A 14,492-nucleotide genomic window follows, 5' to 3' on the forward strand; every position below is an offset into this window, starting at 1 on the left:
ATCTTGAATCTAAAATCTAAATTTGAGCATTAAATGTTAAATCTAAATCCTAAAACTAAAATGATTTGATCAATCAAAGTGTATTTATATAGCCCTTAATCACAAGTGTCTCAAAGGGCTGCACAAGCCACAACGACAACCTCGGCTAATATCCCACGTCAGGGCAAGAAAAAAACTCAACCCAATGGGTGTAATGAGAAAACTTCGAGGGGACCGCAGATGTGATATACCGGTAAATATAAATGATAAATGTAAACCTAGTTCTTAAAACTAAATCTTAAATTGAAATCTTAAATCTAAATGTGAGCAGTAAATGTTATATCCAAACCAAAATGTTGAATCTAAATTTTAAGTTTAAATCTTCATCTCAAATTTAAATCTTAAATCTAAATATCAGCACTCAATGTTGAATCTAAATCTAAAATCAAAATGTGAGTGCTGGATGGATGTATATCTTGGTACTTTTTCTAATAATGTCTATACTGTAAACCTTGAGTTGCTCAAGCCCAAGTGCATCTCTCCTCAAGCGTGCATGTGAGTGTGGATGAGTGGATGTGTGCATATATGAAGGGTCTGAGTGAGCAAAGTATGATTGTCAAATGTGATTTTAACTGTAAAATTCACAAAAATATATTTGTATGAAAATGTAAGTGCTAAATGTTAAATCTAAAATCATGCTTTCGGTGGGCCCATAGATAAATTAAAAACAGCAAGAATGGCGAAAAATGGATTCGCAAAAATCTTGCATCCCGAGGACATAAAATAAATACATGCATGATAAAATTAACTGTAAATATTTTTTTATCTGCAAAGTCCTGTTAGCTAAATCATTTTGATTTTTTTTTTCATTTAAAAAAAGCAGAATCACCGATATGCTTAGGGTTATAATGCTATTAATGCTACGTGGCAATATTCTATGTGCTGTTTTTGCTGATTCGAAGCTAAAACCTCACTCCAGTTACTCAAATGAGTCATTTTAGGCTTTGGAACTGTGTATGAAAATGATACAAAGTAGCCCATGATGGGATAACACACATTTTGACAACTTCAATAAATGCATTACCAGATTTGGAGTCAGGGGGATTAAGGGGTAGAGATAAAATGGTGCCGATTCAGTAAAACGGACCGTTATATAAAAAAATGTTAAGCCTTAGAACATTTTTTTAAATATTTAGTACCGTATTTTTCGGACTATAAGTCGCAGTTTTTTTCATAGTTTGCCGGGCTCCAGTGCGATTTATATATGTTTTTTTCCTTCTTTATTATGCATTTTCGGCAAGTGCGACTTATACTCCGGTGCGACTTATACTCCGAAAAATGCGGTAATACCTAAGTGATATTTTTCAGCTTGTGGCCTTCAGTAGGAAACATTTGAAAAAAAATAAAAGGTTCATTGAATGCAACAGACAGCAGAATGAATGTATTTAAGGAAAAACATTACAATCAAACAAGGATGTCACATTGTCAACATGACAAGTATAATAACTAAAACATGTTTTCTAGTATTTCTTTATACAAAATATGTAAATTAAATATTATTCACTGTAGCTTGTGCAGCCAAATGTAAAGTATTTTACCATAGAATGGCTGATGACTATATGAAACAAATCTTTACCTGTCCACGTCCATTTAGCTGTGATGAAGCTAATTACCATTCGGCTTCTCCGATAGCTTTAGAGAAGACATAATCTCTGCCACCATAACACACCACGCCATCTTTCAAATGGAACTTCCAACGGTTCTTACTGCGGTGTATCTGCACAAGGGTAAGGACGACATTTTCACAACAGCTCAGAGCATTTTGTCGATTAGTTTAAAATGTTCTTACTTTGTCATACTGACAAACAATCACGTTTTCTGTGTCAAAGAGGTCCGGGATGTCTTGTTCGACCACGTCGTCACCTGAATTCAATGGATCCTGTTGAACAAAAACTCACTTGACATATATTTGTTTGGATTTTCATTGTAAACATAATGGATACAACCATAGGTACATTTGACATACAAGCCACAAAATTGCCTGTATACTCAATTTTGTTTGTTATCATGGGTGTAGCATGCAGGTGTGTTTGCAGGATACTTCCTGGTTCACTAGTAGGGTTGTTAACTGTCCCTTGAAAAGAGAACACACTTTGTCCCATTTTACTGTGTGGATTTATAGAAGCCATCTTTGTTTATTCCTCTTGGCTGCTAGCTAGCTAGCTGCCTCAATGCTAGCTAGATATTTGCCTGACTTCTGGTCTTTCTATTCCCTTTTTTAAAAAAAATTTTACACACTGGGGACTTTTTTATCCTGGTGCTACTCTATTGTTATAAATTATATATTCCCCAGAGGGTTACGAAAACGTTTCTTTAATTGTATTGTTTTTCACACCAAAAAAAATGTAAATGACAGAAGAAGTTGTTTTCCATGTATGTTGTACTTCTAAACATACAGTACAGGCCAAACGTTTGGATAAAGCTTCTCATTCAATGCGTTTTCTTTATTTTCATGAATGAACACATGTTGAGTTATGTACTTAACAAAAAAAGGTAAAATAACTTAAACACCTGTTTTATATTCTAGTTTCTTCAAAATAGCCACCCTTTGCTCTGATTACTGCTTTGCACACTCTTGGCATTCTCTCAATGAGCTTCAAGCACACCTGTGAAGTGAAAACCATTTCAGGTGACTACCTCTTAAAGCTCATGAGAGAATGGCAAGAGTGTGCAAAAAAGTAATCCGAGCTAAGGGTGGATATTTTGAAGAAACTAGAATATAAAACATGTTTTCAGTTATTTAACTTTTTTTTGTTAAGTACATAACTCCACATGTAATAAAATGAGTTATGTACTATGTTATGTTACGTTCATAGTTGTGATGCCTTCAGTGACAATCTACAATGTAAATAGTCATGAAAATAAAGAAAACATTGAATGAGAAGGTGTGTCCAAACGTTTGGCCTGTACTGTACATCAAATAGTGTAAAAATTGTTTCACACTAGAGATGTCCGATAATCCGCCAATAAATGCTTTAAAATGTAATATCAGAAATTATCGGTATCATTTTTTTTTTTTATTATCGGTATCGGTTTTTTTTGTTTGGTTTTTTATTAAATCAACATAAAAAACACAAGATACACTTACAATTAGTGCACCAACCCAAAAAAACTCCCTCCCCCATTTACACTCATTCACACAAAATGGTTGTTTCTTTCTGTTATTAATATTCTGGTTCCTACATTATATATCAATATACCGTATATCAATACAGTCTGCAAGGGATACAGTCCGTAAGCACACATGATTGTGCGTGCTGCTGGTCCACTAATAGTACTAACCTTTAACAGTTAATTTTACTCATTTTCATTAATTACTAGTTTCTATGTAACTGTTTTTATATCGTTTTATTTTCTTTTTTATTCAAGAAAATGTTTTTAATTTATTTATCTTATTTTATTAATATTTTAAAAAAGGACCTTATCTTCACCATACCTGGTTGTCCAAATTAGGCATAATAATGTGTTAATTCCACGACTGTATATATCAGTATCGGTTGATATCGGTATCGGTAATTAAAGAGTTGGACAATATCGGGATATCGAATATCGGCAAAAAGCTATTATCGGACATCCCTATTTCACACACATAAAAAAGACACACAAAAAAGACAGGTCCACTTGCCCTGCAAACAAACAATTAAAGACAAAAATGCACCAGCTAAATAAGGAGCTGATAAAATGTAAATATTGACAGGGGTATACACACAGATGATTGAGTACAGGTTTTTAACAAGGCTGTATCGTTAACAAAATCGGTGTTTTTCCAGTGAAATAGGGTAAAAAAAAAATGTATATTTGTTACGAGGTAACCTTCTGTTTCATGTGAAACAGTGATTCTCAAACTGTGGTACACCTACCACTCGTGGTATGTCAATCACTTAAATATTCAAGCAGTGTTACGGTTTAAACTGTATGTAATGTTACAGTGGCCAATTATATTAAATATACTTGTTAAAAGAAACGTGTTTAATTAATATTTAGGCCTACTACGCTACTGTATTTAATGTATTTTAAAAAACACTTGGCTCTCCAAGTATCACCATAATGACCAAGTGTTTTCTGAGGTGATACTCAGTGAAAAACAGTTTGAGAGCCACGAATGTAGAATGACATAAGACGATGGTGTTCGCTCATACAGGTGTATCCAGTGTGCATGTCATGAACTCATACCTCATCTTCTACATGTTCTAGCTCGTCAGCCGCGTCGCTGTCGCTGCTGGAGGAGCTGCTGTTACCATCGCTGCTGCCGCCTCCTTCCTGCAGAGCCTTGATGGCCTCCGCGTTGATCATGCCCAGGAAGTCATTCTCCTCCAGCGGCTTCACTACGTCGTCGTCCTCCTCCAGGTCAGAGTTGTCGGCAGCACCGTCCAGCTGGACGATGTCGGACAGTTGGCTGTAGTTGTAGTCCAGGTCCAGCTTGGGGGTAGAACGTAACTATTAGTTGAGGTTATTTGGCAAGAGTTAGAGACTTGTTATGAAAGAAAGGTTCGAACACAGTACTTCTTTTGCGGTAGCCTCGAGCCAAACCAAAAGCAGGGCTTATTTAAAAGGGTGGGAAATTGTCCCCTCTAGTCTATAATGTGGGATGTGTCGCTGTATGAAAGCAAACTTTAGCCAAAATATTCTGTCTTATCTGGATTCTGTGTGTTCTTTTAATGCTCAGATTTCTGACATGACTTGCGCTGTGTCACAATAACAAATCAATATCCTGCTGTTGTAGCCCTGACGCAGCTCTCTTGCGAGAATCTTTGGGTAAAAATTGGCTTCATTTGGAAGTCCCTCCAGAAATTCTCAGGGTTTTTTTTGTATTTGTTGCGGCCCAAAACGCCTAAAGTCGGAAAGTTTCAGAAAGTTGTGGCAAACGTTGCGTTTTTTTTAATTGCATTGAATAAAGCGTGATTTTATTAATTTGTTATCGATGTTTATAGTGTTCCTTGCAACCTTAACCTCAAAAAGCACAGGATCTGAACAGAAATTGGAAACCTATGTACTGATGTTTTACATCACACAGACTTAAAAGTAGATACTAGCACTCAAAGCCCATACTTAGGTCATTGGCACCGTTTTTAATTCAGAACTTATGGTAATAATTATTAAAAAAGGTACAAAGAAAAACCGTCCATTCACATTCTTATTTGAATTCTAGATTAATCATTTTCAAAAATCACCTAAGAATATATTCATCATACAAATAGATTTTTAGGAATACATTTTTATAAAAGCTGTTTTTAGGCCATCTGCGCACTTACTCGCTGCACATACACTATTTTGCCAAAAGTATTTGGCCACCCATCCAAATGATGAGAATCAGGTGCCCTAATCACTTGGCCTGGTGTATAAAATCAAGCACTTAGGAATGGAGACTGTTTCTATAAACATTTGTGAAAGAATGGGCCGCTCTCAGTGATTTCCGGCGTGCAACTGTCATAGCATGCCACCTGTGCAACAAATCCAGTTGTGAAATTCCCTCGCTCCTAAATATTCCAAAGTTAAATTTATTATAAGAAAAGTGAAGAGTTTGGGAACAACAGCAAGTCAGCCACCAAGTGGTAGGCCAAGTAAACTGACAGAGAGGGGTCAGCGGATGCTGAAGCGCATAGTTCAAAGACTTTCTGCACAGTCAGTTGCTACAGAGCTCCAAACTTCATGTGACCTTCCAATTAGCCCACGTACAGTACGCAGAGAGCTTCTTGGAATGGGTTTGCATGGCCGAGCAGCTGTGTCTAAGCCATACATCACCAAGTCCAATGCAAAGCGTCGGATGCGGTGGTGAAAAGCACGTCGCCACTGGACTCTAGAGCAGTTGAGACGCCTTCCCTGGACGGATGAGTCACACTTTTCCATCTGGCAATCTGATGGACCAGTCTGGGTTTGGAGGTTGCCAGGAGAGCGCTACATTTGGGACTGCATTGTGCCGAGTGTGAAATTTGGTGGAGGAGGAATTATGGTGTGGGGTTGTTTTTCAGGAGTTGGGCTTGGCCCCTTAGTTTCAGTGAAAGGAACTTTGAATGCTCCAGGATTCCAAAACATTTTGGACAATTCCATGGGATGGCACTTCAAGTTCATATGTGAGTAAAGGCAGGTGGCCAAATACTTTTGGGAATATAGTGTACTTTGTCACACTTCAGACAAGTTTTTGTAAAAACCTGTTTTTAAATGGTTTTAAAACATTTTTTACCAAATAGACTGGAAATCGGTTTGAAGCGAAAATCCTAAAATCGCATTGAATCGATAATTGATTCTGAATCAAATCGTGAGTTGTAAGATTCCCCATCCTTAACATAAATTCAGAAAGAAACGCCACCAACGGCTTCCTTATTGTTCACTGTCTGCCCTGTCGTCCAAAAGTTGAAGACATTCTTTGTATGTTTTACGCTTGAAGAGTGTTCATCTTAAACAATTTATCTTCCAACACATTTACCTCTGCATGTTAAGCGCATTTATGTACTGCTGAGCGCCATCTATAGTGGTCATTTTTGTTGGTAATTAAGACGAGAGGTTATATTTTCTTCAACATCTCGGTCATGTAAACGTGGCCTATTAGTTCTGTATTGCAAATAAACTTACTCAGAATAAATACAGGTTAAAAAAAACATATATACACACGCAAACTAGGAAGTATCGTATTTTTCGGACTATAAGTCGCAGTTTTTTTCATAGTGTGGCCGGGGGTGCGACTTATACTCAGGAGCGACTTATGTGTGAAATTATTAACACATTACCGTAAAATATCAAATAATATTATTTAGCTCATTCACGTAAGAGACTTGACGTATAAGATTTCATGGGATTTAGCGATTAGGAGTGACAGATTGTTTGGTAAACGTGTAGCATGTTCTATATGTTATAGTTATTTGAATGACTCTTACCATAATATGTTACGTTAACATACCAAGCACGTTCTCAGTTGGTTATTTATGCCTCATATAACGTACACTTTTTCAGCTTGTTGTTCACTATTCTTTATTTATTTTAAATTGCCTTTCAAATGTCTATTCTTGGTGTTGGGTTTTATCAAATAAATTTCCCCCAAAAATGTGACTTATACTCCAGTGCGACTTATGTTTTCTTCCTTCTTTATTATGCATTTTCGGCCGGTGCGACTTATACTCCGGAGCGACTTATACTCCGGAGCGACTTATACTCCGAAAAATACGGTAAATGTTTATATTTATATACTACGACATTACCCAGAATGCTTAGCGCCGTAGACAGGAACCGGAAGTAGATCTGAGTTACGCAAGTAATAGTGTTAATATATTGTTACACATTGCTGTTCCTGCTTTGTCTACAAGAGAAACAAACTTGTTTTGATCAAGTTTGATAGGCAAAAATGACGCCAAATGGTCAGTATATGCGGCGAAGTTGCGAGGCCGCGAATAATTTGCAGGGATTTGTTAAATTTGCTTGAATTGGCGGCATCGTGAAGGAACTGATTAGGGTTAAGTGTCTATGATTCACCCCAAGAATAGCGTCAGGCTCGTCATAAGACTTGGTCTGAGCCAAGTTCCTGGCCCTTGCAGCTTTTGCTTGCTCCTCCTCGATGACTTCTTTGAGGATGTCATCAATGTCTCTGCTCTTAAATTGGGCCGCCGCTGTCAAAGCTTCCTCGCCACTGATCTGGAAGTCAAACAACTGATCGACGGGTGAGCCTTTGAAGCTAAGATCCACAGGTTCTGGATTAGACACGCTTTGGTCCTCGTCCAATGTGGACTCTGGTTCTGGAGATGAGGCTGTCTGAATCAGAGGTGGCTCAGTGACAGCTTCCTGCTGGGGGGTGCTGTTCTGTTGACCGGGGGGTAAAGTGGCATGTGGCGATCGCGGCGGGTTGACGGAGGAAGTTGGCTCCGGTGCCGTGTCCCGAGGACAGGTTTTACTGGGTTGGACAGCAGACTGAGGGGGAGCAGAAGCTTCTCGCCTCTCAGAGGCGTTCTGTGGAGGTTTGGCTGTCTGCTGGCCTGCTGGAGCCTGAGTGACTACAACAGGAACATTTACCTTGTACAGTTGACCTTTGGGTGACAAAGAGAGAGATCGCTTAATTTCCTAAAAGTTAAAACCACAAAAACAAAGCAACCTTCGGGCCTACAAGCACATAGATACTTATACATGCATACATTCACATTGTTAGGTGTCAGACTTAAGAGGTTTCATTGTACGCTTAAAGGGTCATAAAGGTATTGATTTGATACCAGAGGCTGTTTGCAGAGTGACACCAGCAGGTATCTGCACAGGGTAGGAAAGGCCAGCAGGAAGCGAGAAGGTAGCAACCGTCTCAGAGTTGTTCTGCAATCCAACAGTTAGAACAAGTTGTCAAATAGGAAGCATCATTTCTTGTTTGTGTTAGAGCAGTGGTTCTCAAACCTTTTTTTTTACCAAGGACTACCTCAAAAAAACACTCTGCAAGTACGACCATTATGACCAACATTAAATACAGTAGCGTATTAGGCCTAAGCACAAGGCAGAGGGGTTATTTAATATTATATATATATATATATATATATATATATTATTTTTGGCCACTGTAACATTACACACTGTTTGAACAGTAACACTGTGTTCAAATATAGGAAATTACAACTACCTGAATAATTAATCAAATAAAATTGCACATAAGTTAAAGCACTACTACATGGAGCCTGCGTACCACTCGTCAATTGTACATGTACCAGTTTGAGAAACACTGTTTGAAGCGAGGAGCCTGGGCTTTAACTTCATTGACCGTGTCAAACTAAATGATTATGTTTGTAATTTTTGATACAATTAACATAATTGATACAGTGTAGCCAATAATGAGCCCAAGTACAGTATATACTAACCTTGACAGGGAAACTCTGGACGTTTTGACTTGCAGGAATTACTACTGAAGCTGCAAATCAAAAATAATATTTTCATGATTAATTGTGAGATTAAAATCCAAATAAAATAGCAGCAAGATGGTTTCAAGATGGGAAATTAAACTAAATTATTTTGGGGGCCACATTTTCAGAAAGATGGCCGGACTTCTCCCTTCACTATTATTTTTTGTATATTTCGGAGAACCAGTGGACATCTGATCTTGGTGTATTTATTTTGTCACAGTTACAGAAGCGCTCTGCTCTTTTAAGGACCTTCTCCAGAAAAACAAGTCATATCATTTCTGACAGCACTCTAGTGTTTTTCATAATCTGCTGAGAAATGTGAGTCAAGTTTTTTTTAACTGAACTTGTTGAATAGCCCAAATGATGAAAAAGAGAGGACTTGAAATGGAACCTTGAGGAACACACCTAGTGAAACAAAAGAAGTCGAACCAATGACAACTGACTGCCTTTGAAGTAAACAAGCTACAGCAAAACTTAAGTTATGTAAACACATTACGAAAAAATATGTAGTTGCCAAAAAGAAGAGGACTTTAAGGGGAACTGCTCTTTTCTGGGGGGAATTTTGCCTATCGTTCACAATCATTATGAAAGACACGACGGATGGATTTTTTTTTTTTGCATTCTAAATATTAAATGTAAATAAAAGTCTGCCTACAGCACAGCCAGAGGGAGGTTCTCTATTCCGTCCATGAAATCCCAAAAAATAACCATTTAAAAAGTGCCAACAATACTTCATTTACATTTCGTGATTGGAATATTAACCAAGTATTAGTGACATTGTTATTTTAAGCGCTACCGCAAACTATATATAGCGGCGCCGTGATCACAAGCTTGTGTCCAAATTTCGACATGATCGACTGAAGAGGTGTTTCCTCACTTCCTTGCTGCGTGGATCATAAATAATGTCTCTCACCTGGAAAGTAGATGGCTGAGGACGTACTCCGACAAGTAGGTACACTTTGACAGCAATTTAGGACCAGGAAATGGCGAGAACGACACAAAAAGACGCTTGTTCCCCTCCCTCGTTTCTTCGCGGAGATTATGAGACATTCCTAATTCAAACGGGAATAAATGAACATCCCAGCAGTCGGCATCCTAATGACAGCAGACTTCGCACAGTAAGTGATGTTTTATTACGTTTGTTGGCTCTCATGAAGTCTGCGGCGAGTAGTAATCAGTGATGAAGAAAGAAAAGCAAACTTGATAAGTTTTTGAAATTAAAATGATCAAAATACGTAAATATTAAATATTATAAATGTGCCCGTTACTACATTACATATATACTTACATCATGTATATAAAACCCTGACAGAGGTGTTTTTTAAAGGCTCTATCAGCAGAATTGAGAGGCTCCTATAGGCTCCATTGTAAGAAGACATTTGATCGCATTTATTAAATATTTACATCCTAATGACAGCAGACCTTGCACAGTAAGTGATGTTTTATTATCAGAGGTGGGTAGAGTAGCCAGAAATTGTACTCAAGTAAGAGTACTGTTACTTTAGAGATTTATTTCTCAAGTAAAAGTAAGGAGTAGTCACCCAAATATTTACTTGAGTAAAAGTAAAAAGTATGTTGTAAAAAAACTACTCAAGTACTGAGTAACTGATGAGTAACATACACACACACATATATACATATATATATATATATATATATATATATATATATACACACACACACACATATATACATATATATATATATATATATATATATACACACACACACACACATATATATATATATATATATATATATATATATATACACATTGATATATACAGTATATAATTTATATTTATTTTTTTTGCCGTTTTTGTTTACATGTTAATAGTGTTTTAATGAATATACATGCATGTTTAACACATATAGATTCCTTTCTTTCATGAAGACAAGAATATAAGTTGGTGTATTACCTGATTCTGATGACTTGCATTGATTGGAATCAGACAGTAGTGATGACAAACGTCCACGTTTTCAAATGGAGGAGAAGAAAAGTTCCTCCTTTCTGTCTAATACCACATGAAAGTGGTTGGTTTTTGGCATCTTATATGTCCAGCTTCCATATTCGTTTTTATACACTTTACAATAAATACATTGGCGGCATACTCCGTAGCTTGCTAGCTTGTTTGCGCAGGCTTTCGGAGACTCTTATTTTGAAAGCGCAGGCGCGATGGAGCGGCACTTTTATTGTAAAGACAGGAACTGTGCAGTCAGTCTTTAGGCTTTTGACGGGGTGTACGGTTGAAATAAAAAAATGGTCTTTTTTCCTTCACACTTTTGATTGATTGATTGGAACTTGTATTAGTAGATTGCACAGTACAGTACATATTCCGTACAATTGACCACTAAATGGTAACACCCCAATAAGTTTTTCAACTTGTTTAAGTCAGGTCATGTGACCCCTGGCTCTTTTTGATTGGTCCAACGTCACCAGTGACTGCATCTGATTGGTGGAACGGAGTGAACGTCACCAGTGACTGTATTTGTTGAAACGCAGGCACTATGAAGGTCTGTCTGACAGACCAAAACAAACAAAGCGTGCATTAACAGATCGATAAAAATTAGTAGCGAGTAGCGAGCTGAATGTAGATAAAAGTAGCGGAGTAAAAGTAGCGTTTCTTCTCTATAAATATACTCAAGTAAAAGTAAAAGTATATTGCATTAAAACTACTCTTAGAAGTACAATTTATCCCAAAAGTTACTCAAGTAGATGTAACAGAGTAAATGTAGCGCGTTACTACCCACCTCTGTTTATTATGTTTGTTGGCTCTCATGAAGTCTGCGGTGAGTACCGTATTTTTCGGAGTATAAGTCGCACCGGCCGAAAATGCATAATAAAGAAGAAAAAAAACATAAGTCGCACTGGAGTATAAGTCGCATTTTTTGGGGAAATTTAATTGATAAAACCCAACACCAAGGATAGACATTTGGAAGGCAATTTAAAATAAATTAAGAATAATGAACAACAGGCTGAATAAGTGTACGTTATATGACGCATAAATAACCAACTGAGAACGTGCCTGGTATGTTAACGTAACATATTATGGTAAGAGTCATTCAAATAACTATAACATATAGAACATGCTATACGTTTACCAAACAATCTGTCACTCATAATCGCTAAATCCCATGAAATCTTATACGTCTAGTCTCTTACGTGAATAATCTAAATAATATTATTTGAGATTTTACGGTAATGTGATAATAATTTCACATATAAGTCGCACCCCTGGCCAAACTATGAAAAAAACTGCGACTTATAGTCCGAAAAATACGGTAGTAATCAGTGATGAAGAAGAAAAAAGCAATCGTTTTTTAAATTAAAATGATCAAAATGTGTAAATATTAAATATTATAAATGTGCCCTTTACTACATTACATATATAATTACATCATGTATATAAAACACTAAATTGGCCCTAGTGTCTGAATGCGAGTGTGAATGTTGTTTGTCTATCTGTGTTGGCCCTGCGATGAGGTGGCGACTTGTCCAGGGTGTACGGCGCCTTCCGCCCGATTGTAGCTGAGATAGGCTCCAGCGCCCACCACGACCCCTAAGGGAATAAGCGGTAGAAAATGGATGGATGGATATAAAACCCTGACCGAGGTGTTTTTTAAGGGCTCCCTAGGCAGAATTGAGCGGCTCCTTTCGGCTCCATTGTAAGCAGACATTTGATCGCATTTATCAAATATTTACAATGCATTAAAAAAACAACATCCAGCATCATGTCTCTCATAATTATTGTGAACAATAGGCAGGATTTCAAAAAAAGTGTTGTTCCCCTATAAGGGGTGCCTTGAGGAACACCTCTGTCATGAAAATCACAAGTTTGAACCCCAGTGTTCTATGTTTGCTAGCAAAATGAAATGTCAATGCAAGGATCTGCCAATGTGTTTACTGTGGTCTAAGTTCCTCTACACAACAGGAGCACTCTAGTGTTTTTAGGAATTTGCTGCAAAAATGTTTGCCTTCCAAGTTTTGAACTGAACTCGGGGGCTGGTTTCGATGTCATTTCCGGTCAGGATTTGGCCCTTGCTCCGCCAGTTGAATAGTCCTTGTTTAAAGTTTACCTCCGAGTTCTGCGTCAGATCGTTGGTAGTTGGCCGGAAGCTGCATCACAAAATTGGGAGAGTTGATGTTGTTTCTCCTGAAGTCGTCCATCGCTTTCGACTGCATCATCTTTGACTCCCAAAGCTGCACAGCAGAAGATGCAGCAAGTTTTGAACACATCAGGACAGTTTAACTTTCCAGCGCATTGAGACTGACGTGGCGTAAATCGTCCAGCACTCGGTCTTCAAGGCCCTCATCCAGGAAAAGCTCCCTCATGCTCTCGATCACGTCATCAATGATGGACATATACAGCTTAGCCTGCAATCATTGATCATCCAAACAATTTCATATTGGACGGTGGCCTTACAATAAAGTTTACTTGCGTTAGGGTTTAAGGGTGATATCAACTTTGTGCAAGACCGTATTGACCCCGACTATTAAACACTTTTTAAATGTTTTTTTTTTTTTTTTAAACAACGTCCATCCATTTTCTACTGCTTGTCCCTCTCTGTTAAATTTATTTATCCTATTCTTTAGCTCTTTAATATGTTTATTGATCATTATTGTCTTAAAATTAGCATTATAATGCTCCTCTTCTCCATTCAAACAACATTAAAAAAAGATCATCATAGGACCCAAAGGCTGCTCAGTAAAAAAAACAAAAAAAAACAGGTATGCATAACTTAAGGTCATGATTGGGCATCTTTTGTGATATAAAGCAAAGTGCTGTCTGCTGGGTTGGTTTTATATTGACTCATATTTCACAAAAAGCTTATAAAATGTACTTTCAAAGAGTGCCATTACTGCACATCCTTAAATCACATTTGGGAACGCTACACAAGACTAGCGTTCAAATAGCATGAAAAAAATGACAATACGTTATATATGAGATAAGGAATCGTTGTCAGTCTAGTCTGCTCCCTCCCGAGTGCATGTTTGCATGTTTAAACCTGTTTTTTGGGAAAACTCTTACATCGGGGTCAATATAGTATTTTGCAAAAGGGCAGATAAGATAAATGGCAAAAATCACATCTTAGCTGATGCCACATTGCTGTGCTGATTTGCAGAGGAGTGTTTGTACTAATGCGCTATTTTATAGTTGTTCTTACCACCGGGCCCATGTTGTTCAGCATGATTCAAGGCAAAATCAAAGCAGCCACAGCGTATTTTCATTAGAACTGATCGGCTCAGAGTCCCAGCTGTTGTCTCCTGCTCTCACAGGTGATTACAATCAGTCTCCAAAAAAGCTTTGATTGGAGCTGACCAACTCGTAATGATGATCATCTCCTATCCTGTCCCTTTGAACATAACCTGAATAAGTAATAAGGTGGAAGCTGATTTTTGTTTGGGTCCCATTTTTTACATTACATTTTACATTCAGCAACTAAGAGGTGAGCTGGAGTCTATACCAGCTGAAAAAAGGGCATTGCCCCACCATAATCCTATTCATGGGGGCTCGAGGAATTGTCTGAATTTTTCCTCCAGTAGTCGTGTCCACCGCAGTAACAGTGAGCTAAGAAAAATCTTTTTTTAGT

At 37.6% G+C, this 14,492-nt stretch overlaps 1 protein-coding gene across 1 annotated transcript; it reads right to left on the reverse strand.

Annotated features, from left to right (window-relative positions):
• Positions 1 to 1,457: 1,457 nt before the first annotated feature.
• Positions 1,458 to 14,233, reverse strand: gtf2a1l (general transcription factor IIA, 1-like). Its single transcript, XM_061959282.1, has 9 exons — positions 14,067 to 14,233; positions 13,174 to 13,275; positions 12,978 to 13,101; positions 8,859 to 8,908; positions 8,232 to 8,325; positions 7,504 to 8,051; positions 4,213 to 4,458; positions 1,829 to 1,918; positions 1,458 to 1,756 (listed from the first exon to the last, which is right to left on the reverse strand). Exons 1-9 carry the CDS (start codon positions 14,088 to 14,090, stop codon positions 1,649 to 1,651), a joined length of 1,386 nt encoding a protein of 461 aa, XP_061815266.1. The 5' UTR covers positions 14,091 to 14,233; the 3' UTR covers positions 1,458 to 1,648.
• Positions 14,234 to 14,492: the final 259 nt, after the last annotated feature.

Source organism: Nerophis lumbriciformis, linkage group LG02 (assembly GCF_033978685.3).
Source record: "Nerophis lumbriciformis linkage group LG02, RoL_Nlum_v2.1, whole genome shotgun sequence".
NCBI lineage: Eukaryota > Metazoa > Chordata > Actinopteri > Syngnathiformes > Syngnathidae > Nerophis > Nerophis lumbriciformis.

Bases quoted from the DNA above. Each gene is read 5' to 3' on its own strand.
- gtf2a1l (XM_061959282.1), bottom strand. From the start codon at position 14,090: ATGCTGAACAACATGGGCCCGGTG. The intron at 8,052-8,231 runs GTATCAAATCAA...TGTCACCCAAAG, and splicing joins CACTCTGCAAACAGCCTCTG to GTCAACTGTACAAGGTAAAT. The intron at 1,757-1,828 runs GTAAGAACATTT...ACCCTTGTGCAG, and splicing joins TTGTTTGTCAGTATGACAAA to ATACACCGCAGTAAGAACCG.